A 26271-nucleotide genomic window follows, 5' to 3' on the forward strand; every position below is an offset into this window, starting at 1 on the left:
AATGACATGTGCCAGTTTATGGAGGCCAGATCCAGCCTCTGCGCTGACAGAATGTGGTGAGTTCACACTGGCCTCCCTAGGCTGGATTGGGGGTTTGGGGAATGCAGGGGAAGGGCAGGACAGGGACTCCTGGGACAGGGGGAGGGCAGGCAGCAAGTGGTCGAGTGGGTGGACTGGCCCCAGGAGGGTGGTGGTACCAGAATCCCACACTTAAGCTGGATCCTAACTCCTCCTCCTTACACTGGCCTGCTTGAATCTGCACCACGATTTTGGTGGCACAGATCTGAGTAGCCCCACTGGGGAGCTGCCAAGTGACATAGAGTAAGGGGAATTAATTCCCCTTACCTCGAGTTGCAGGGCAGCCATCCCCAGCTCTTTACTGGATATGGGGCAGGCCAGCTGGCCTGTCTGTTCCAGAAAGGATTATGATTGGGCTGCTCCTGTCTTAAATTGAAATTGAAATTGACTAGTGCCTCTTTTCAAAGAAGTTCTATGTTAATACATTGAATTGAATCCATTCATATGTTCATGGGCCTCAATCTAGTGAACTTTCTGTCATGGAATTTAATTGTAGATGCTACAGAAGTACACAAGAACAAGGGACAAATATGAAGTAGAGTTCAAATGAATTGGCCATATAAAATATTGCCATATTTAAATATTGACAATTGGCCATATAAAATATTAAATTTCACAATGCTGAATTGCCTATTTTTCTGCAGAAATCAGCATATTTGAACTGAAGTTCAAGATGTGGTGGAATGATGCTGTGTAGTATCAAACTGCTGGAATCTGAATTATAAGCCTAGTGTGCTCACTTAATTATTTGAATATCATTTCAAATGCTGAATAGTTGAGCTTTAGAATTCACATTTTATGTTCAAGTCAGGGAGTCAATTACGTATTGGTAATTCAGGGTGAAGTTTGTTTAAATTTGTTACTCATCACTACCTGCTAATTACCTTCTGACAAAGGTTTAGGGGGAAGATACCCTTAATGAGAGAGTAGCTAATAAGGATGCATGCAGTCTGTTTACTAATATCTACTGATGTCCCCTGACAACCATGGATAAAGACTAGGGCAAAAAGGTGTCCAATCAAGTGAACACATTGGTATGCAGAAACAGATTTCCACATAGGGAATAGCTGCACGGGATGCTCAACATCTGCTGTGTGGGGGCAACAGATTTGGCCAGCAGTGTATCAACTACATAACTCCATATGACTCCTCATGTGGCAGCCTATGCACAGCCTGCTTGGATTCCTTCATTTTTAGTTAGTTCCCATGAGCAGGTGATTAAAATGGGCATTTTTCTAATTTTCGAATAGCTTCTCGTGGCCTGGGAACTTGTAATTAAATTTCAGTCTGATAAACTTTTACAGGCAGGTTTAACTACAAACTCAGGAAAGTCGAGTTTATCGTGAAAATGCTGACATGACTGCAAGTCAAAGTGAATTCAAGACTCCATAGTAAATGAACAGTTAGTACATTTACTAACTGAACACTAACTCAATAACAGTTAGTGTTACTGAGACGAGTATGGGAATAGCTTTAATATCTTCTAGACCTAGTTTTCCAATTTTGCTAGAATATTTTAATCTTCCTTTTTAGACATTTAACTTCAGAGATTACTTGCTTTAAATAAATGTTTTGTTTGGAAAAATCTGTAAAGAGAATGTTTTCACAATGTATGCATACTTAATAGAATGAAAATGTCTACAGGGAGGAGTTGTTTTGGAAATGATGATAATTTTGTAGAAAAGGCCTCTTGATTTCCAGTTTTTAATAGATTTTTCTGTGCCTTGGGAAGTCTTCCAAATTGCCTTGAATTGGATTCATTAAAAACTGAGTTGAATTTACCCTCTATGTCAGCGGTTCCCAAAATTGCAAGTGTCACGGCTCCTTTCTTCAAGATGGCAAGTGCCGCCATCTTGGATCTTGTGCGATCTTGGGGAGAGATCTGAAGCTATAAACACCCAGTAGGGTTGGGCTACCCAAATATGAATACCAATCTACTTCTTTTCACATGGCATGCCTCCTAAGAAATAATAGGCAATGCTTAGTCTTAGCGGTTTTTGATCATAATGGTTGTGATTCTCAGACTTGTTGCATCACTGAAATGGTTGGATAAACTGTAGGAAGGGCAGAGGAGAACAAAACCTCTCCCCTGTCCATGCTGTCACTCATGGTGACATGAGTGACACTGCTTTTTAAATGGTGTCTCCTAGTGTGTGACACTTCTGATAACTGTCATGCTGAGAGAAAAAATTACACTAAAAAGTGGTTTTGTGGCAAGGGAGGGTTGTACATGTGAATGTGTGTACACACACAAACACAGGCATTCTCATAGGAATTCAACATCAGGCTGATCCTTGCACATGTTACACCTTACACATGAGTTTTTCACTACTTGACCCTCAGCACAATTTATCAACAAGTGAAGATTTTGCTGCATAATTAGGTCCCATATATACCTAAGCTGTGGTTTTTGTTGTATGAATGCATCCTTTGGTTCTTTTGTATTCGTTCATTTGCAATATGTATAAGCTGCCTTTTTTATAATATGACCAACACAGCATACAGTGAAAAGATTGCTAAACTTTTTGCTCCTGCTTCAGTACTGTAAGTTGCTTTATACTGAGTCAGATCATCCATCTATATAGCTCAGAGTTGTCAGTCCAGACTGTGTTGTGGTTCTCTAGGGTTTTGGGTAGGATTTGTTCTATGTCCAGGCTTGAACGTGGGGCCTTCTGTGTGCGAAGGAGAATCTTTTCCACCAAGCTACAGCCTGTCCCTGAAACGTAAAAGTTCACAGAGCATCAGAGAAGTAGTGGACCTGCTGTTCACTGAATGGGGAAAATGCCCCAGATGCGGAGTTCCGCATGCCTCTAGGACAGCCATTTTCAACCACTGTGCCGTGGCGCACTGGTGTGCCATGAATGGTCTGCAGGTGGGCCGTGGGAGTTTGGGAGAGGGTCATTTATTAGTAGGGCCATTGGGGGATGTAAGCCCCCCACCAACAGCATGGTGTGCCTTGTCAATTGTCCAAAAACTGATGGCATGCCTTGACTATTTTAGTGTGCCTTGACTATTTTAGTGTGCACACTTATCAGTGTACCATGAGACAAATAAGGTACTGCTCTAGGATTACGCAGAAGGCTCCCAACGCGGTCGGAAACTGTGTTTCTGGTTTGCCAGAAGCACAGTTTAAGACTGCGGGAAGCCTCAGGAGGCTTCCTTGGTGCATCCTGGAGTCACGCAAGGCTCCAGAATGTTGTGGTGACTGGGGCGGGCGAATTTGCGAATGGGGGTGGCGGCATGTCGCTGGGGGTCACCATTGCGAAACTTTGCCATGGGCACAGGGCTGGGGAAGTCCGCCACTGCAGCAGAGCTCTCAGAATCAGCTGAGAATATTCTACTACTGTGTTTCTCAACCAATGGTACTTGCACTTGTGGGACCCCCAGGCCCAACCACCAGGTAACTAGACCAGCAATGCAATGCAACAGGCAGTAGCAGGAGGTTTGGCTTGGTGGGCAGAACTCCAGTGTGTGCTTTTTGTGTGCTTGAAAAAGCCCCTTCATCTACCTTGAGTCTCTTACTGATGTTTGCTGTGTTGTGTCTGGCCTCCCAATCCAGAGATAACTGGCAATGACATCAATAGTATTTCCAATAGGTGGACCATGTGAAGTGGTATGGCAGGTGTCAGATGTTGAAAAAAGCTGTTCTAGTGGTTGCCCTTCTTGTGTATGGGGTGTTGTTGTTTTGCCTTTTGAGAGACTTGCCTTGAGCATGACATGCAATCAACACGTCTACTCTTTGTGGATGTCGAACAGTATGCTGAATCGGAATGATTCCAAGGTGTGATGAGCTAGCTACAAGTGCTACTATTCTCATTGATAGACCAGCATAGCATGCAAAACCTAGGAACATTTGACATGAGCAATTTGCTATTCTGACAGCACATCTTTCTTGTCAAGACACGTGGATGGTCAGGGTATTTCATTGTTGTAGCATTGCCCATTTTTCAGTAGCAAACCAGGCAAGGGAAGCTGGCTGATAGTCTGAGTTTCTGTTGTTTAACCCATCTGCCGGTTATACTACATTATAGATAACAATGGTGTCATCCCTGGAGTTGTATGATTGAGGCCTGAAGCTGAAGAGTCCACACTGAGGGCCAGCACAGCATGTCTGGTGGGAGAGGTGATGATTTTTTCATTGCTGGTCATGAGTAATGAGTTATATGCTTGAGGGATACTATAACGGGAGCCAGTTTTACATACTTGCTGGTCCGCATGTTTTCTTCTGCAAATGCTGCAACTATAACTGAGCCTAGAAAATTTGCAGGGCTGGAATGAAGCTCTGTAAAGCAGAATCTTAGATTCCTCCCCCATTTTTTTATAAAAAAAATATCACTAATGATAGTATCTTCATTTTTGCATTTCCAAATTTCAAGCACTACTCAAAAGCAAACTTTGCTCTCGGTTTTAGATATCTGTTGCCGAATCTAAGTAGTGAAATAATGTGGTTCCCAGGCTCTTCCCCTCCCCCTGTACAAACAACACCCTTGAGTTTATCACATTTTCCTGCTTGTGTATTATAATTAAAATTCCCAGCGTATTACTTGGTATTTTGTCAAAGAGTTCAGAAAGAGCCAGATTCCTTTCCCTTGCATTGTGTTGCTACTGAACTTTTTTTTTTTAAGTTTCGAAGGGAGGGGGAATAGTCACTGCCCTTTGTGAGGCTGTCCATGGCAGCAAAGGGCTCTTATCATCCCAGAGGATGTTTACAGAGAGTTTACTGAATATTCACTAGCACAGCTGGAAAAGTAGATTGTTCACATGCATGAACTTTCTGTGCAACTATCTAGTTCTGAAGTCTGTATCTTTTTATATAATTATATACAAAAAGAGAGGGGTATGTGCGCATCCACACACACTCTTATTGTGTCCTCAATGGACTTATTTCTTGAATGGAGTGCACGCATCAGAGAAATTGCCCATGTGTTTCTGTTTTAATTTTAAACTAGCAAAGATCTCATTCTATGAGTGCACACATGTGTGAGGAAAGAAAAGAAAGCTCTAGCACAGTGGTTCTTACACATTTAGCACCAGGACCCACTTTTTAGTATGAGAATCTGTCAGGACCCATCAGAAGTGATGTCATGACCGGAAGTGACATCATGGAGCAGGAACATTTTTAACAATCCTAGGTTGCAATTCTACCCACACTGACCCAAGAGTAAGTCCCATTTACTGTCATTGTTAAAAGAAAATACATAGTAGCTTGTTAAAAGTACAGGTTTGTAACACTTCCCCAAATGCAGTCACATACCATGGTAGCATAAAGTCTAATATATTAACATTGAAATGTATGGGGACCCATCTGAAATGGGCTCGCGACCCACAGTTTGAGAAACACAGCTCTAGCACTTGCTCCCCACCATTCTAACTCCATCCTTTTTCCTCTCTTCACTATGATCCAGTCCTTGCTGTCCCTGTGCTTTATTCCCTTAAATTTGATTCCATTCTCCTTGCTTTTTTCACTGCTGGTAGAGCAGACAATTGTCTAGGTAGCAAGAGTGTTACTAGATTCACAGCAAGTGCTGTGAATCTCCTGACAGAAGAAAGGAAAGACCCATTTAGGCCAGCATTGTGTTTCCCACTGTGTCTAGTTCCTTCTGCAAGCCCAAAAACAGGAGAGGAAGGCCTACTTCTCTCCTGCTGTTGCTCCACTACAATTTGTATTCAGAGGCCTTTGAATTTGGAGGTAACACATAGCCAACATGACTAATAGCCATGGACAAACTTGTCCTCCATGAGGTTGTCTAATCTCCCTTTTAACCCATTTTTACCCGGCCCGCAGTTGTACACCTTTGGTCCTTGTAGCGTATATGCAATGTTGGGCAGAAATGGCTTAAAGCCATCTAAGCCAGAAGCCATCACCACATCTTGTAGGTAGGGAGTCCATGAGTTAATTATGTGCTATGCATTTCTGCTCCTTTGACTGCAGTATGGGTTTAGGCAGCCCTTCCATTCAGAGTTGCAGAACCCGGAATCAAAGTTTGGGTTACCCTTCTTGGAGAATCCTAGATAATAGATACCTTCCTATATATACCAGAGGAAAAATTAAGTGCATCTACAATAGCAAAGTTTCTGCTGAAGTTGGGGGTGGGGGGTCTTTTCTTCAAGTGTGCCATGGCAGAAGAGACTGTTGGAGATAAGTGAGGCAAGCATAACTATCAATAGTATGTGCTAATGGAGTCTTGCCAAGATAACCTATTCATTTATATACGTATAAATGCAGGTTTGCCTTTCTGTGTGGTTTTTTTTTTTTGCTCAAATTACTGACTGAAGAATGTGATGAAAATGAAGCTTCTGATTGTTTAACAAAAGTCTTTTCTTCCTGCCTACCCAGTGAAGTGACTAAGCTCACTTAGCTCAGAAAGATCTATCAATATTGAACCGTATGGCAACCCAAAGAGCATCACAGTGCCACATAGAAAGTTATTGCCTTGTTAGCCCTGCAGTGAGAGTATGCGAGGGAAGAAGAGCTCTTAATTCAGTGGTGCTCTAGTTAATTACTAGAAACATGTAGATCTATAGGCTCCTTCTTTGCCATGTGATTGCTCCTTCTGCTTGCTCATGTTCCATGCTAAATCAGGGATGGGTGTGGGAGGATTGTAGGATTACTTCCCAAGCCTGCATCTCTGGCTTTGAGGGAGGTGCACCTATTTGCCATGAAAGTAAAAATGCCACCCTGGTCATCTCATGTAACGTCCTCATTTCCAGTGTTACTGGTAGGATCCAGCTATACCACAAAAGTATTGCATGAATTGTCTTCTGATTGATCCAAATGGAGACAGATGAATAAGGAGCCTTATCACCCATTTTGCATGGGAGTGTTCACACTAGTTGAGTGAAGAAGCATTTATTATATAATTCTAGGATTATCCCTCTTTTTGAGGGGGGGGGGAAATGAAGGCATTTGATCAGTCTATAGGGCTGTACTTGCAATATGTGTTTTGACAAATTCTATGGATTATAAAGAAGCTGTGAGTAGTAACCTACTGGGCTGGGGATATGTTTCAAAGGAAGTTTCCAGTGGTAGAACGTTCTTGTGGATAGCATTTTAACTGGACAGCCATTTGCTTTTATTTATATTGATCTCTTGAATGCCTCCTTACAACTTCTGTAGGATTTTTAATATGACACATATTTTATAGTCCGTATCTCATTCAACAGCTAATCTAAAATTCTGCATCAAGTTCATTTTATTTTAGGGGCAGCAGTCCTAGAAAACATCCTCTCGATGTTTGAAGGGGGAAGTTTTGTCAATTGTGGCATGCGATCCCAGAAGTTGGCCATGTTTTAATTTTATCTGCAGCTACTTGTTGTCAGCATCATTAAAATGCATCACTGAACTCTACTGCATCTTGTGGAATTTTTTTAATTTTATCTTCGGGACATATTGCTTATTACAAGGGCCTATATTGTTTAGTCATAATTCTGGACTACGAATTACTCTTTATTTAAAGAACCCAAGTTTTCCATCCAAAAACATGGGCTAGGCCAGTGTTGTTCAAACTGTGAGGTGCAGCTCTTTAGGGTGGCGCCAGGAACTCAAAGGGGAGGCGCAGGATGGGCTCTCGCAGCGGTACAGTCACACCCCTGGACAGAATATGAGCCTGTCTTCTGCTAGTTGTCTGTGCCTTTTTTTAAAGCAGAAGAAACGGGAGTTGCTCAGCTGCGAGAGTGGCTGCTGCCACTCCGCCCTCTTCTGAGCATGCTCAGCTTGCAGTCCTTAAACCTGGCTGATCCTTGTCTGGTTGGTTCCTAGTTCCCAGCCTGGGATCGCTTCTCATCAAAGTGAAATCTCTCTTTTCAACCTCCTCCCTCTTCCACTCCCCGCTTCCGATCTCCAAACCTTCCCGCTTTCCTCCCCCTCCCCAAATAAAACGCTTCCTATTTTACCAGTCACCAGGAGTCTTAAAGTTGCTTCCATGCAGTTGGTAAAGGGGGAGGGGAGAGACAAGCACACACTTTACTTGGCCAGGAGCAGAAAAAGGGTACTGTTTTGAAAGTGATTTATTAATCTTCTTGTTTGACTGAAGAGGAAAGGCTGTATTTTTAATGTGATGAATCTTGCTATTTGAAGGGAATACTTATCAGCCATTGATGAAGTGATTGCCAGCCCAATCCTATCCACACTTTCCTGGGAGTAAACCCCATTGACTCTAATGGGACTAACTTCTGAGTAGACATGCATAGGCTTGAGCTGTGCATCTCCTAGTATAGGAGACAAATCAGCTTCCTAACCAAACCCTTATCAGCTCTGATATATTTTCATGGTTTATTTTTGTTTTCCCCACCAGCTGCTGGAAAAATTTAATTTCATTAAATTAAAAGGGTTCAATCCTATCCAAGGAGAATGGAAGAAATGACTAGTTGGATTGGGGTCCACAGGGGTGTGTGTGTGTGTGTAATGTTGGTCAGACTGGTTGTTCACAAAGTTCATTTGATAAGACAATTCTATTGGTATGCTTACAAAGTTTAAAAAAATGAGTCTTCCTGGACCAGACAAAATCTACCTACTCCAGCATCCTGTCTCCAACAGTGATCAGCAGCTAATCATTTATAAAGCATGTATATTGCTGTGTATTAATAATGTATTTTTAAGATCTGCATTTAATTAATGATATGATTAATATAATTAATATTAATATAGTTAATATATATTTAATATTATATTATATTACTTTTTCATACCTGTTTTGAAAGGGATTAATCAATTGTGTGAAGAAGGCCTAGGTTCAGTTCCTGGCATCAACAAGTAGAACTGGGAAGACATTCTCTGAAACCCTGGAGAGCTACTGTCAGATAGTGTGTAGCTAATACTGAACTAGGTGGTCTACCAACCCAATCCTAGGTGGTCTGACAGCCCAATCCTAGGTGAACTAGGTGGTCTGACAGCCTAATCTGCTGCCTAGAGCAGCATCAGTGTCAAAATGGCTTCCACTGCATCCTGTGGGCACTGCGGCAGCTGCCAGAGTGCCCAATTCTTCCAGTGCTGGTGCAGCTGAGCCAAAGGGGTGTGCGCTGCATCCTGTGGTAAGGAGTCAGTCACAGAGGCCTCCTCAACGTATGGGAACACTTGTTCTCTTACCTCAGGGCTGCACTGTGGTTGCACTGGTGCTGGAAAGCTGATAGCTTTGGGTCCAGAGTTCCCTCCCCAGATAGGGGCGCAAGCCGCGCAATGGGTCTCCTCCAGTCTGCGCTGGCTATTTTGCCTTTCAACCCAACATGGAGCATCGGATCCGGCAGAGCAGGGCTCTGTTGGTCCCACCCCTTCCCACCCTGTTCCTCCCCCTGCCCTCCCCTCCCCTCATCCCACCCCAAAACGCCTCCCCCCTACCCTAACAAACATTACCACCACTCAGAGCTCTTCTCATGCTCTGGGCAGCATTCATCTGGCAATGAGCTCAGAGCTGACTGGTGCTGGGCCAGCGCCAGCGGCCCCTATATGGAGAGTGCCGTAAACTTGCTTTATGACACCCGGTGCTGGTGGTACACTAGTACCACTGGTGCTAGAGATCAGGATTGGGCTGTTGGCCACAATGAGGCAGTTTTCTAATCTTTGTCACAGCTGAAGAATCAGCTTTTCATTTCTTTCTGCTTTCTCCAGAGTAGAAAAAAATAAGTTCAGGCAGTAGTCTTTGGCAGTGGGGAAAGGGGGAGACAACTTGATGGCTTGCCGAATCTCTCTTATTAATCATATGTCACAGACAAACATGAAAGTACAAGGGACTTTCATTTCTCTTTTTCATTCTCAGTTCTTCAAGCGAACCAGATGTCTGTCATGGCAGTTTACTATATGACACCCAGGTGCATGTAAATACCTGACTAGGTGCATGTAAATACCTGACTAGGTGCATGTAAATACCTAGTCAGTGAGCCATTTTTAATGTTCTGTCAAGTGGTGAGGAACCTTTTCTAAGCATCAGAACCTGATCAGAAATCTAGTGAAACGGGAATTGAAATAATCCTCATGCTACTTGGCAAGATATTACTGTTGATTAGCTCGCCAAGCAGCTACGCACAATGTAGTAAGCCGCTCTTTGCATGTTAAAGTCGAAGTGAGCAAAGAAGAGGAATGAATGACTTCCCCTGCTTCTTTGTAAGGTTTTAACTAGTAATTAGTGGTTGCTTTTGCTAAAATGTTGAGGTTCACTTTCTGCTGAAGGAAGGTCAAGGTCCTTGTCTATCAAGGACCAACATGACGTGTTCATTGTAGTGCAAAAGTTGCAACATGCGAAATTGCTCTGGAAAGGGGGAAGGGATCCTTTAATCGTGGAATAGGCAAGCCAATTGCAGTGATGCTGGTGAGTCATGTGATCTGGCAACATTGTGAGTTGAAACATATTATTCATTGAACCTCCTATCTTGAGTCTGCACCCACCAGAGAAATGGTGCATAACACTTTCTCTAAGCCATCTCAGGTGCTCATCATTCATAGTTTTTGTGCTAAATATCATGTAAGCATAAAAAGTATTTACTAGTTTGGCCCAGTATATCGCAGTGGGAGAAGGATTAATTCTGTAGAGTTTTGTAGTTTCCATGTTGGCTGAGACTCTGAAGAGCTTGAAACTGTAGGACTTTTCAAATGAAGGAGTTGGGCAGGATAATGCAGTATCCCACCTGTTCTCTGTTTGGTTTTGGGCACTCCATCAAAAACTGTGCTGGGAGAGTTTATAGGCAAGCATTATAAAAAGTGACAGTCTTTAAATGCTTCTAGATTTGAATTTGGCAAAGACTTACCTGAAAATATCTCTTGACATGCAAACATTATTTGTTTATGCAGTGAAAATATTTGGAATCTTGTCATTTCATTCCCCATAATAGTAAAATGCTTTAAATGTTAAAGGTTGAATTAACAAGTTCGAATGTGACTTTTGAAAAAAGTTTGAATTGACCCTTTAAAATCCATATTTAGCAAAGTATTGGACCCAACAGTCCAATTCTATCCAACTTTCCACTGCTAATGCAGTCCCAATGTAAGGAGACAAATGTAAGGAAACCTTGAGGAGGCCTCTGTGACTGCCAGCCCCCCCCCCAATAGGGTGCAGCAGACACCCCATTGACACAGCTGCAGCAGCACTGGGAAGTTCATTAGGATTGGGCTTTATCTTACCTTATCAATACTGCCAGAATAATGATCCTGTATTATGTTCCTAACTTGTTGTTTTCTAGATCGGTTAGTAATGCTAATTTTAGTGGGATAGTCAGGTACCCTATGCAATGGATTTCTGAATAAAATAATATCAAGTTATCAAGTTATAACTTGATGTATATACTCAAGTTATTGAGTATATTATTTATATCATGTATAATATACTCAATATATGTATATTAAGTCTTTTGAAAAATAAAGCCCATTTGAAAGCCTCTTGTAAATTGTTGATCCCAGCTAAGCTTTGTAAACCAGATTACTAGATAGAATGAGCTCATTGTGCTGAATAGCATCTACTGTTCTATAAAGTAAACCAGGCTTGCTTGTTCCAAATTATCAGCAAACTTAAAATAAATCATTGGTGATATTTTTGCTACATTTCTTGGATTTAACCTTTTACTGATATAAAAAATATATATGCAGAAAAAAAGCCCATTCTCCATCTGGTGAATGCTTTCCTTTTCTCCTTAATAACCTTCTCTTGCTGCAAAATGTAACACCTGTATAATGGATTGATGGAATCCATAATTACCCCGGCAAGTTTGTGAAAGAAAAAAAAAAAAGGTATAAGTGTATTAGAGTTCATGGCTGACTTGCTTGCCAAAGAATTTTGAACTGCTGAAAGTTCTGAGGCCTTCTTTTAAATTCCAAGTGTGGTAAGTGTTAATATTTGTATTAAAATGTTGTTTAGGCTTCTACAAGAGGAATAGCTGTCACTGTCTTATGTGAGAATGAAGAAACGCATTACTTTTCTTTGATAGTACTAGTTGAAGGAAGGTTTAAGAGGACCATTTTTAATATAGAAAAATAAACAATGATTCTACACTGGTGATTATGATTATGGAGGTCTCAAGACCAGAATCGATCATCGCCTCCTGGAGTTGTTGGATATTTACTCTTTCTCTCTTCTATGTTTGTGTTCATCTTTATTTCTTTGGAGAGTTTAAGTTCTCTCATGTTTTCACTTACGAAAACTTGTATGAAGTGAGAGTGCTGTTGTAGGAGCAGGACTGGCCTGTGGTAATCATCTTACGCAGAAGATTGTGGGCAATGCCCACCTCTGTCCACCCACCTGCTGCCTCCTTTTCCTTTCCCCATTGGAAAAGGGAATGGAGAATGGAGCGGAAGCAGAAGTGTGGAAGATTAGAACATCTCCAACTCTGGCCTTGGGCCAGCCTTGTGTGGAAGGAGCTTTCTGCTAAAACAAGCAACTAGTAAAAGCAGAAAAACACATCCACCTCTGTGGATCACATCTGTGATTTCAGGAGGCCAAATTCTAATTGGCTTCTATAGTCCTCCAAGGACCACAAAACAAGGGTTGAAGAACTTCTTGCCAGATTTCCTTTGGATTTGCTCACACTTACCCTAAAAATTATACACACTGATGTAAGAAATGCATGCCTTTTAGTGTAATGTGTTCATAATTGTTTTGTTTATAAACTATGCATGGGTCTAGAATTGGTAATCTGATTAGGTACCATACCAAGGATCTGTGTTATGGTCTTTCTTATGTCCACTTTCATGTACAAGAGTCTTTCATGTACTAGCCAAAAAAATGGTGCATCCTATAATTCCTAAATGCTAATTTATTTCAGTTTGAACTCTTGGAGGCCCTGAGTGAGCTTCATCAGATGCAATTGTCAAGTTATCATCAGGGTTTTTGTATGTAGCAAACAACTGTGCTGCATACTTCTTTCTAGTCTACTGCTTTCCCCTGTTCTTGTTACTGTCTTACCCAGTTCCGTCCACCTTATCCATGTCATGATCTTACTTACTTTCATATCTCTCTTAAACTGGTGAGAACAGCCACAGTTTAGTCAGCCACACTGATTAAAATCTGCTTCATTAGTTCCCTCCCCCCCCCCCCGTTTTTATGAAAGTAGCAGTTGGTTGAGTGAATTTTTGTATAAAAATTACAATTTCCATCAACGAAAGGTTCTTCATTGACACTTCTACATTTTCTCTCCCATCTCCTTATCCCTTCCCTCTTCTGTGCCACTTTTGCAGAACCACCAACCAAATATCAAATCTCTCAACCTGATGTACAATCTGTACTTCCGGGAGATCTTCTGAAGTTGCACTGTCAACTGAAAGATGCCATGAAGATTACTTGGACTAAAGATTCGGTCCATCTGGTGCCCAACAATCGAACATTGATTACTGGGGAATACTTGCGAATTAAAGACGTAACACCCAGAGATTCTGGCCTTTATGCTTGCACTGCTCATAGGATTGGCGACAGTGATACCCTCTACTTCATTATAAATATCACAGGTGAGTTTGCTAACATGCACTTTTTACTGTTTGCAAACAGTGGCAGTGTGTATTAATTCTACATGAACATAGAGCCACATCCAACTTAACCATAAAGAAAGATTTGTCAAATAATATACTAGTTGTAAGTAATATTCTTTAAACATTTCTCTGGGCTAAACCCTAGTGTAATTGTAAGAAAGCTTCACAGACTTTTGGGTTTGCTTTGCTCTTTGATATATATCAGTATACCATATATAGTGTAGAACCCTATTTATCTACAGAGTGAAGAACATCCTGAATTTTTCAATAATCTGAAGTTCAAATCAACAGAAATATCTGTGGGCGTGTATTGATGCATATCTGGGAACTGGGCAGAGTGAATACAGATAAGGAGGAACGTTAGATAAATGATGTTTAAATAACGTTGGGTTCACATATGTATGTAATAATGGAACACCCATCATTTGAACTTCAGTTATCCAAGTCTTTTGATTGATTCAAGTACACAGCTTTGCATTTGAAAGCTCCGTTTTCTAACATATGCATCCAGTTCCCTAGATCCACATCTGTACCCTCTGAACCATGTGTGCTTTTTCAGCAAATAGGTACGGTAATCCATCTTTTGGTTTTGTTCTGAGAAAGTGAAAAGAATGGTTTTGTGTGTGTGCACGCCTGTGCGCGCGCACACTTATTTTTTCTTCCAATCACAAACTTTGTTCTGAACCTTCTGTGGCCACAATCCAACCAGGCAATATGTGCGTGCAGCGCACTGAACAGTGCACACAGCTGGAGGTTCCTTAGCAGCAGAAACATCAAAGAAGCCTCTGGCTGTGCATGGAGTTCTTCTCTATACAAACATATAGTTTCATTGGATCACGGTCTGTATATTTTATAAGGCATACTAGGAGAACACTCAGTCGTAAAGTGTGTGATACTGGTACTCTTAAAGAAAATCTCTTCCAGATGTACCTTTTTCAAAACCCAGAACACAGAAAATAGGTGTGTGTGTTTTACAATGTCTAGCAGGTGAACAATTTTACATTTTTGAACTTCAGATGTTCTTTCATCTGGAGATGATGAAGACGACAACGACGGCTCAGAGGATTTTGTGAATGACAACAACCAAATCAGTAAGTAACTTCAACTGCTGAAAGTATCTGGCAGGATCCATATGGAAAGATTTTTCTCTTCCCCAACCTTTGGCACTCTTCAAGTACTTTATTTCTTCGCTGTTAAATGCATGAGCTATCTGTTAGTAGCAGTCTTCCGTGGGCTTTTTCCTCTTCCGTTTTTGTGTATTTCATGCTTTTGAAACATGAAAATAAACTACTATTATATTCTTGCCTGCTTGTTTATTCTTTCTGTTTTATTTTCTATTAACTTTTTAGTAGTTCACCTTTTTAAATTAAAAGCTAAGCTAAACTAAGTACTGACATCTTCTGTGCTTTCATTTCTGGTCCTGATTTACCATCTCCTATAAAGATGAAATGCAAGTGGGAATTATGAAACAGAGTTCAATTTGAACAGTTTTCATAGTAACACCAAAATCATATAGGAGCAATAAATTGCTGATTTGATAGAAGGCCAGTCTTTCCTAATGATTGTATTGTCTATGTAATGTAGATGACTGCGCTCTGCCTGGTCAGCAGTGATTAACAGTGTGGTTAACACTCATAGAATCGTAACATGTTAGAATTGGAAGGGATGATGCGGCTCATCTAATCCAAGCCCTGCTCAGTGCAGGCGATTGCTACAGCGTCCTCCTATGAAACTGTAACAATGCAAAAGTGGATCAAAAGAATTCGTTAGCACATACAATCTGTTTATTAAGTAGCTTGTGGGGGCACACAAGTGCTACCAAATATCTCATAACAGTCCTGGGAATCCAAGTCTGCACCCCTGCAGCAGAATGTGGTGATAGAGTTCTGTATATTGACATTTGAGAGAAATAATTTGAGTCATTTCCCCCTCATTCTTTGCAGTATGTTTCTCCTCAATGTTCATTCTTTCACTATAATGTGAATTCTTTAGTTCCAAACTCAAGAGATAGAGGCCTGCTTCAGATGCTTGGTTGTCCCCATGGGATTGCTCAGGGAGAACAGAGTATCTGGGCCGTGCTGAAGAAAGACCAGGGAAGTATGATGGCGTGAGTATTGTGGTAGACATGGGAGGTTGCTAGATTATTGCCTCTGTGGGTTCTATCAAAGCCCTCCTCTAGACAGTCTTGCCAAAGTCAGAGAGAGTTGAGACGATAGTGTGCAAAGAAAAGACCACATGTATAAAGAAAGCTTAGTTTATCAGGAGAATCCAGAGAACCCTTAAATTGGAGACAGTTGATTTCTAGTAAGCCATGGAGTTCAATTATACAATGTAACTTCTGCTTGAGCGCTTACTGTTGTTTGTTGGTACACGGAATAATATTCCGTTATGTTCATGCAAGGGATAAGGATGTTTTCTGATAATTGACAATTCATAAATATGGTTGTCAGAAGTGTGATCTTGTGACAGTTCTTTCATTTTCTCTTGTACAATACAAGGCCCGTATTTTTGTGTTCCTTATCTTGTGGATTGACTTTAAAAAAAAAATAACAAATTGTTCTTAATGGGCAACATAGACTTTAAGAAGAAGTTCAGCTACTTGCATTATTCGCCCAACGATGACAGTTTTTATAATGTCCAGCACGAGGAAAGTGTTAAAATTATAATGTGAAAAGTTGAGAGGGCTTGGCAGGACATGTACGTATGCATACATATGCTTGTATTTTATATAATGTGTGTGGATCATTCCAACATTTTGCCAAATGTTTGTTTTTATTGCAATATTATGACAAAACAAACACCATCAAATCTCAATATACATTGCATGTATAACTTGATTCCCAAAGGCCCTTATGTCTGAGTGGATTTTTCAACTGGGAGAAAACAATAGGTTCGATTAATTTAGGCAGTATCCTGAATGAGCTTTTTATTACTTCCACCTATTGTTAGAGTGCTTATTTTTACTAAGAAAAGCAAAGGTGACAACAGCAGAAAATAAAGATCCCTGGCCATGAAAGTTATTCAATGGGAACACCTCATGAACACCTCATTGTGCTTTGCATCTCCGTCAAGTTTGATTTTGAATGCCAACATCCATATGTTTAGTGCTTTGGCTGTGTGCCTACTGCCAGAAGCCAAGACTTGGCCACTCTCAATCTCTCAGCTGGAGAATTTATCACAGATTCTTCATGTTTGATCACAACACCAGTCACAAAGCTGGACATGGAAAAGCTTATCACACTGCCCTATACACAGATCTCTCACCCTATTTTCGGTGCAAATGATGTAAACTCCATTGGCAATAATAGCTATAAACAACTTTTCTTTATGTGGTGCATGTTAAACTGCATCAGCTTTCATATTTACAGCCCTTATTATTGTGAGAAAATAGTAGAACCTATGAAGACAGTGGAGCAAGGGCCTTTGTGAGCATTCCTTGCAAAACTTGCCCTCTGACCTTGACTCATTCAGGGAGCCATGATGTCAGCATCCTGGCTTGTTTAACCACAGTGACATCTCTGAAGCCAGGAACTATGTTCATCTTTGGTTAAAGAGATGAAACTGACTTCAAGCCAAGGTCTAAACATCGTAGGCCAGGGGTGCTCACACTTTTTTTGGCTCGAGAGCTACTTTGAAACCCAGCAAGGCCCGGAGATCTACCAGAGTTTTTTTTTACAATGTTCGCGCCATCATAACATATAACATTTATGTGTACTATGTATGTTGGTGTACCTTGAGCCCCACTGAGTGTAACAGGACTTACTCCTGAGTAGACATGCCTAGGATTAGGCTGTGAGGCTGCAATCCTAGCCACACTTACCTGGGAGTAAGCCCCATTGAGTACAATGGGCCTTACTCCCGGCGTTTCCTCCCAGAGGCACCTGAAGGGGGGGGTCGGCACTCTGCGATCTACTCATTTTGCCTCACGATCTACTGGTAGATCGTGATCCACCTATTGAGCACCCCTGTCCTAGGCCAGGGGTTGGCAACCTTAAACATTCAAAGAGCCATTTGGACCCGTTTTCTGGAGAAAAGAAAACCTTGGGAGCCACAAAACCCTTTTGACATCTAAAATGAAGATAACACTGCATATATAGTTTTTTTTAACCTTTATGCTATGTATAAAAAAACTATAGTGTGTTGTATTTTTGAAATGAATGAACTGTTACAGAGAAAACAATATGTAACATATTTTAATGTTACAAGATCACCATAATCTTAAATTTAGAATTAGATATAAAAAACGAAAGAGCTAAAATAAAATACATTTAAATTAAATAGTAATTTATTTTCCCAGGGCCTGCCCTAGCCAATTTGGTGCTATAGGCAAGTCTTGGGCTGGTGCCCTCCCTAGCAGAAAATCCTGACCAACAGTAAATAGTCATCTTTGTGTCTTTTCCACAGTAATGTAAAAGAGGTACAATGAAATACAAAATCTAATGACTAGTATTTTTCAATACAATAGAAAATACAAATAATACAAATAATACAAATAATATAAATACAGAGATTTATAGTTATTACTCCCCCTTGTATGTCCCAATTTATAATGCACTCCCCTCTTGTATATGCAACTTTTATAATGCGCTCCCCTCTTATAGGTCCCATTTTTTTAATGTAGCCCCTTCTTGTAGCTCCTTTGTAGGTGCTGGGGCACCTTCCTTATGAGGAAAGGCTACGGCGTTTGGGCCTCTTCAGCCTAGAAAAGAGGCGCCTGAGGGGGGATATGACTGAGACATACAAAATTATGCAGGGGATGGACACAGTGAATAGAGAGATGCTCTTTACACTCTCACATAACACCAGAACCAGGGGACATCCTCTGCCTGTCTCCTCAGAAGTCAGTCCCAGTAGAGTGAAGGGGGCTTCCTCCCAGGGAAGTGTGGACAGGCTCCTCTGCCTGTCTCCTCAGAAGTCAGCCCCAGTAGAGTGAAGGGGGCTTCCTCCCAGGGAAGTGTGGACAGGCTCCTCTGCCTGTCTCCTCAGAAGTCAGTCCCAGTAGAGTGAAGGGGGCTTCCTCCCAGGGAAGTGTGGACAGGCTCCTCTGCCTGTCTCCTCAGAAGTCAGTCCCAGTAGAGTGAAGGGGGCTTCCTCCCAGGGAAGTGTGGCCAGGCTCCTCTCCTTGTCTCCTCAGAAGTCAGCCTCAGTAGAGTGAAGGGGGCTTCCTCCCAGGGAAGTGTGGACAGGAATGCAGCTCACCTTGCTCCTTCCTGCCCATTGCCTCAGCAGCACTGCGTCTCCCGCGCTTCTCCGACCAGCCTGTTCAGCCCCCTCCCCGCTGCAGGGCGAAGGAAGGAAGAGCGCAGGGAAGAGGTGCCTGGTTGCCCCCCCCCGCACCTGCTTGCAATGGGGTGCCTGTGGGCGCCTGTGCGTGGAAAGCAGGTCCAGGAGAGCGCCACTGCCCCTGCCTGCCTGCCGAGGAAGGAGCTGCTGTGCGCGTGGGGTGGGGGGCGCTTTGCAGGGAAGGAGCTGCAGGGAAGGAGCTGCAGCTTTGCAGGGAGGAGCAGCGCCCTGCACTCGCCAGCAGCCAGCACCCGCAGCACATCGCGCCAGAGTGAGGCACCCTCGGGGCTGGGCTGGCTGGGCGGAGGACAAGGGGAAGGCGCCCCGCTTCCAGCCCCCACTGGGGAGCCGCATCAGAGGACTGAAAGAGCCGCATGTGGCTCTGAAAACACAGGTTGCTGACCCCAGCCCTAGGCTGTCCAGGGAGAAGTGGTAAAGATTGGAGGAGGTGCACACTGTTATTTGCCGGGGCTTGCTCTCTTATCTGAAACTGTATATCTGCACAGGTTCACAATGTTGGACAGGCCCAGTATAGTTCGCCTGTTAAATATTAGAAATCACAACCTTGTTAGTGAGATCTTGTGATTATAGATAGCTGTCTGTGAAGTCCATGCTATCCTTGTTCCAGTAGGGTTATTTGTTTGAGTAAAATACTGTTTTGTGCAGCATGTTTAATACTAAAGTGAAAAATGTATTCCTTTTGCATTGGTACTTAATTTTTGTTTAACTCTTTGTTGTTGACATAACCCTAGATCCCTTTGCAACGTGGCTGTAATTCTGTTCCTAGCAAATCATTTTAATTGTATTTTTTTTCCTATATACCTTTGGGGATAATTACCAATTTCTTGGTTTGAGAATGTAATTTTAAATATTTATAACTCGCCTGGCTTTATGCTTGCAACTGCATGTTCATGATCCAGTGATTTTCCAGTTAATTAGTTTTAACGGCTTTGGGCTGAAATAAAAATAGGCACGTACCCATTTTTAGCATAATTTTAATGCTTAGATTTGGATTTTATTTTTTTTTTGGGTGGGGAGATTTCTTCAGGAGTCTGTTGCTGTGCTGATCTTCAGCCATATTTTGATTTGTGGGGGCGGGGCACGGGAAGAAAGGAATTCTGTGTGCTCTCTGATTTCAAGAACTGCCATAAATGTTTGACAAACGGAAAGCTTTATTTGTTATGGATCGGTAGGCTGCTAATAAAGGAAATGAAGCCAGACTAGAGAGAACAGTTATGTTTCTGAACCCCTCTGGTCCTAAAAATTTCCATAGTAAATTGATTTATTCAGGAAGGATCTATTGTAAAATAATTAAATGTCCCCGCTGTTAAACAGATTTCAGTCCTTAATTTTTAAGCAGATAAATGAGCGAATTAAGTTAAAACATGGCCATGAGAGTACTATGCAGTTAATCACATTTCAATTATCTCCAGGAAAGGACTCAGTTCTGATTATAGTAGCACTAATATTGGGTAGACAGTGAAATATCTACCAAGCCAGCTATTAGTAGTTACAATTGAGACAAAACAGCTCTTGTTGGTTCTATTTATTTTCATTTTTTTCTGTAGAAGTCTTGGTTTTGGGAGCTTGTGTATGATACCCCACCCACCTTTGAAATTTCAATGTATTTCTGCAGCTGTGAATCTTTGCAGCTTGTTTGTGGTAATCTTGACATACAGTGACATTATTCTGGGTGCTGTGGTGTCTTATAGGCAGTGTTGACCAGCATGGTTTGTTTTTCCTGAAGCAGAAAGTTGGCACGCGCGCGCGCGCTCACACACACACGCACACACACGCACACACACACACACACACACACACACACACACGTACAGGGTGCTTCAATTAATGTACACACATTTGTATTTAAGGATGTCATTGCTATGATTCTGCTGGACGAACTCCTATATGTTAATTGACCAAAAAGTTCCTAAATCAGCCCAGCCTTTAACTTATCCACTGAATTCCTTCTCTTCCTCATCCTCCTGTTCGGTGATTAATCATTGACTCTTTCCTTTTCTTCTGTCGCACTTAATTTTATCTATAGACTAACAACTCCTGTATTTTATCTATAGACTAATAATATAATTAATAACTAATAAGAGAAAAATTGTGTCACTTTTCTACTGTATCTTGTATCATGGTGTTATGTTGATGGAGGAATTTGGAGGGAAAACTCACTTGGATAGCCTCTGAGTAGCTTCTTTGGCTAACCGCCTTTTTTAATCCTAGGATTGAGTTAAGAAGAGTTATGATGAAAGATTACTTTGCTATGTTCCAAACTGCAGAATTTGACACAGAATTTGTTCTGGCTCACCTTTCTCTTTCAACTGGGGCATGTTGTCCAGCAGTAGGAGAGATTAGTACTAAAGAGAATGTGGTGCTAGCTTAAGTGTTGAGTTGGACTGGAATAGTTACAGGTATCTGTATGAAAGAATTGTAATTATTTGTTCAGCATTGTCTTCCCATAATAGAGAGCCAAAATCTAAAGTTGAACATATTTTCCCCTGTTTTAATTTGTGGCAGTACTGAAAGCAATCCTTCATTATTTGGAAGGCAATTATTTTTTGTGACTAACTGAACAAAGGGAGTCTGTCTAACATTTCAAACGAAACCCCTAATTCTCATTGTTCACACAAAACCAAAGTTTACTAATTTTTGAAAATACCAATCACTTGCAGTGTCCAATGCCAAGCATCTCTTTGGTTCATTTCAGGTGTACCTAATAACTGTAGTTTCCCCTTTTGGGAAAATGCCTGGGACGCTTGTGTGCAATTGCTTTCCTCTTCTTCTCCTCATTTGCATGCAAAAGGAAAAGAGTTTAAAACTTCCGCTTTTCATTTATAATAAACTATAGTTTTTTGTTACATATAAATTCAGAGAACTATGATTTATTCAAACTAGTTAAGTAAAAGAAGCTAGAATTCAACCATAATTTCAGAACTTGATTTGTTACTTACTGTGGTGTGAATAGACCACAGATCCTTGGCTTTATATGTAACAAGAAACTGTGGTTTAGTTCAAACTGAAAGGGGATGTTTTAAAACTCTTCCTCTTGTGAGCATAAAAGGAGGAGGGGGAAGAAAAGGTGAGAGCATGCAAATCTGTGGGTCTTGGGGCTAGTTTGCTTTGTGGGACACCATGGTTTCCATGATGTCTGAATTTGTCTTTTTGTTTCAGCCGCATTTGATCTCATTTAGTGAAAAGTGTTTTGAAGCAATTGTTGTTCACCCCAAGCCTACAGGTTAAGGCAAGATAATTTATCTCTTAAAAATAAAACATTACTTTTTGCTTGAATCACCTTTTCCTTAACTGCCTTAGGGCATGATTCGTAAGCCATAATTCCAGTTGAAGCAGGCTGAAATTTTGAGTCAAGGTACACTCTGTCATTTCTGAGGTCCCTCTGTGTGTCTTGTATGTGTTGCCAAAGGCAATATAAATCAACAGTTTAGTAACACTTCCTCTAAATATGTTGTCTCATAGGAAATTCATGGAAATGACAAGAGGTGGGGTTGGAATCTGTGTTTCGTTACCATTTATAGATTTTTTTTTTGCTCTTGTGTATTTTTGAAAACAGAAGGACCTAAATGGACGCAAACTGAAAAAATGGAGAAGAGGTTACATGCAGTTCCAGCAGCAAACACTGTAAAATTCCGTTGTCCTGCAACAGGCAACCCGCCACCAACCATGAGGTGGTTAAAAAATGGGAAAGAATTTAAACAGGAGCACCGCATTGGTGGATACAAGGTAAGAGGCCTCTTCTTGATAATGGCGATATCTTAAGTTTAGTTTGTTGTGACTAACAGCCCAATCCTATCCAACTTTCTAGCACCGGTGCAACAACAATACAGGCCTGAGATAATGGAATAAACATTCCGTTACCTTGAGGAGGCCTCTGTGACTGCCTCTCCACAGGAAGCAGTGCACACCCCATTGGCACAGCTGCACTGGCAGTGGAAAATTGGATAGGATTGGACTCTAAGGAAGTTACTCGGCGTAAATCCCAGAACAATGATGCAAAAGTTGCTCTGTTGTGCTGCAGGCTGTGGATAACAGGGCAAATGGCCAGAGGTTGTGCATGGGCAACAGTGGCCTTCATCCGGAGCTGCCACCGATAAGTCAGTGGGGAGGTAGAATGGGCAAGCATTGAGCACAGTTTGGTGTGAGGAGTGGGCTGAGCCATGGGAGGGAGGGGGAGGATCTTCATGGCAGTGGTGCATGCCAAGATCCAACCCCCCTTTTCCTGCCCTGATATGCCCCCCTGACTCTCCTTGAACAAACGCCAGCTAAATAGACCAAGAAGTCCCAATGGAAGCCATGCAGCCTAAGGGAAGTAAAAATTATTTTTACTTACCTCTCCTTGGCCATCTGGTCATGCCCCCTGCATAGCATGCAGCGACTGCTCTGCGTACTACAATATCGTGGGGGATAGGATTGGACCGTAACACAATTTAAGATACACTCCACTGTGCTTAATGGCTCCCCATAAAGTGGCTGCTGTATATATAGATATTGGTTTCTATATATGTAAAGCATGCAGAATGCTTTACCAACCTCCTCCCTCCATTCATTCTCATTACGGTAAAATAGATTGCAGGAATACTGTGCAGTGCTGTTGTTCAATAGGGAAACCATTCTTTCAGGCCACATGAGCTAGCAAAATGTCTTTGGTCCTGTTTATCATCTTATGAGCCTGGTTAGAAGGACCTGTTCTCTCCCGCCACCCCATTTGACTTTTTTTTTCAAGCTACCAGCAAGAGAAGTCATTTGTTAACCCAAGGGAAAAAGAATGAAAGACAGTGGCATATCCCCAGTTATTCACTGGGTTCAAACCTGTTTCCAGGTGTCCTTTCTCTGCTCAGCTGTAAAAACTCTGTGAACTAGACTTAATATCTTGTAGTTTGGAGTAGATTGGAGTAAGCATATAAGCAGATTTTAGTTCCTCTTCATTCTCATTGGAGCTTCTTACCTTTTTGCTGTTTTCTGTTATTGAGTGTGTAAGGTGAGTTTAATCAAAAGGTCAGGCTCAGTGAACAGAGCTCTTGCTGAGTTTAAGGGGCTAGGAGCAAAAACAACCCCCATCACTTTACAAAAACAATCTTTATTGATGTGTTCTTAACAGTCTGTGCTTTTGAGCTCTGATGGGCTGGAATATTTCAATTTACAGAGGCACAATAGAACAAAGCAAAAGAGAAATCTGATGGTTGGGCAATTACAGTAGCACACTTGAAAAAGGATCAGGAAGACTATTTTATGAATTTTATGGTCTGTGAAATAGACACGGAAAGCAAAGTTGGAGAAAAAGTGATTGCAGTTACTTAAAATTGCATGCTTGGATTCCAGGTAGCATCAGATTAGTGGTTTCTGTTTGAACTGCGAGTTACTGATTAGAAGGGTCATCTGAAGAGGTTAGCTAGTGTGCCAAGATTGAATTAAGGCTAAAAACTTTTAGATACCTACCAGGGTCAGTAGAGGAATCCTGAATGTAATCATTTTGCTATTGTTCAGATATTCAAGCTAAGATCTGAGTGTTTTCTGCATAAACAAAACTAGCAAAAATAAAATAAAACATCTCCCACCAACATATTTTTTAGCAAGAAAAATCTCCACATGAAAATAACTGGTATACACATAAAATATTTCACACTATAAAATATACGCAAAGTTATGGACATCCTGTCAGATCTTCAAGTACAGAGTTAGGTATGTGGAGTTGTCCAGAGAGGACAGCTTTAAGATCTCCGGAAGGTGACCAACAGGGAAAAGGTCAGCGCTAAGAAATGCCCACATGCTAAACAGTTGATGTGGAAGTGGTTCATGGTTCATACCCTTTATTTGCCTCCACAGCCCAAGCAAAACACACTTGGATTGAAATGGATCATTATTTATCAATCAAATACAAAGACTTGCAGCAGTCCTTGCAGCATAAACAAGGACTCCCTTTAATGCAGGTTCTTTTCTTTGGAGAGACAGGGCCCAATCCTATGCAGTACGCGCAGGCTCATGGCCAGCACACACTGTCACTAACATGGTGTGAAGCACGTTTGCGAGCCCTTAGTGCCTACCCAGCACCGGAGCTAGCCCGGCACCAGCTGGTGCTGGGCTACTGCTAGTTGCAAGCCAGTGCTCTGCCGCTCAGCAGTTCTCCAGACTGTCAGGTGGCGGAGACGTGAGTGGGGATGTGGGGGGGAGGCAGGGAGGAGGTGTTCTGGGGCAGGGGGAGGTGGGGGGAGGGTGGGGAGGAGGCATGGGGGAAGGGAACCAGGCAGGAGGTAATGGGACCGTTTGGGATCTCTACAGGATCTCTACAGGATCCAGAGCCCTGTGTTGGGCATCGTGGCCCGCCCAAGGGCTGCCGCAAAATCAAGTAGTCCCATTGCAGGGCTATTTTCCTTACCCAGGGGAAGGGAACGAATGTCCCCTTCTCCCAAGGAGCTGCCGGCGGCGGCCCAGTGCACTTAGGTTACCGCAGTAGCCATTTTGTCACGACGACAGTATCGGCGCTCTGGGCAGCTAAGGATTAGGCTGACAGCCCACTACTGGGTGAGTAGATGGGACGGGAAGGGAAAGCAACAGGGGAGTTTCTCGTTGGGGAGATGGATAGGCAGAAGGTAGAATGGGGATGAATCCTGGAGGCACTGGTGTGTGCCAGGTTCTAATCTCCTTCCTTCTCTCCTCTCCCTTACTCTTATTGGACTTGCACCAGCAAAATAGCTGGCATAGATTCAATGAAACCTGTTGGGCCAGCAGAGACTTGCCTTGCAGTAAGGGAATGAAAGTTCCTTTTCTCAAGGAGGCCTCCAGACTGCCCTCCTGCAGGGTTCAGCATGTACTCCTTTGGTGCAATGGCATTGCTGTACAGGGATTTAGTTGGGATCAGGCTGTTGGTTCTTTATTTCTTCCCGTTTGCTCTCGAGTCTAGACCATGCTTACCGCTCTGGTATTTTGCTTGTCAGTTTTCTGTATTTGATGGACCGTTGTTCTTTTCTTAGCTATGCTCTGTGTGACCTTGTATGGGAACTGCTCCAGTCTACGCTTTTTGCCAGGTGTACTTGTGTTATGATAATCCATGTCACAGTTCTGTGCGGACAGCACATATACAAAGAAAATCTGTACTACGTTTCTGAAGATCTGGTGTGCACAGATCTGGTTGATATTTTGAAAGCTAGCGTAGCATAGTGGTTAAGGGTTATTTTATGGACTACCTCAAGATAATACATGCAAACAAGGGTTTGCATATTCAAAAATCTTGAATTCTTATTTTTGTACCTGCACTCTCATCAAAGTCCAGGCTTTCTAATATGTATTAGCCAGTGCCACCCTTGATATACCTGCAAGGGGCATTTGTGATACCACACGTAGAGATGCCCCATAACCAGAGAGAAGGAGTAGTTTCCAAGCAAACCATGATGCTCAAGTCCTAATAAACATGGATGTAGTTTGTAAAGTGGAGCATTGTTTGGAAA

At 42.0% G+C, this 26271-nt stretch overlaps 1 protein-coding gene across 1 annotated transcript in view; it reads left to right on the top strand.

Annotated features, from left to right (window-relative positions):
- The window catches only part of FGFR2 (fibroblast growth factor receptor 2), a 139211-nt gene that overhangs the window by 22045 nt on the left and 90895 nt on the right, over positions 1 to 26271 (top strand). The window contains exons 3-5 of the mRNA XM_066621940.1: positions 13235 to 13501; positions 14539 to 14613; positions 22383 to 22552. Coding sequence (XP_066478037.1) covers positions 13235 to 13501; positions 14539 to 14613; positions 22383 to 22552 — 512 coding nt within the window. The remainder of the gene's footprint in view (positions 1 to 13234; positions 13502 to 14538; positions 14614 to 22382; positions 22553 to 26271) is intronic.

This window comes from Tiliqua scincoides, chromosome 3 (assembly GCF_035046505.1).
Source record: "Tiliqua scincoides isolate rTilSci1 chromosome 3, rTilSci1.hap2, whole genome shotgun sequence".
NCBI lineage: Eukaryota > Metazoa > Chordata > Lepidosauria > Squamata > Scincidae > Tiliqua > Tiliqua scincoides.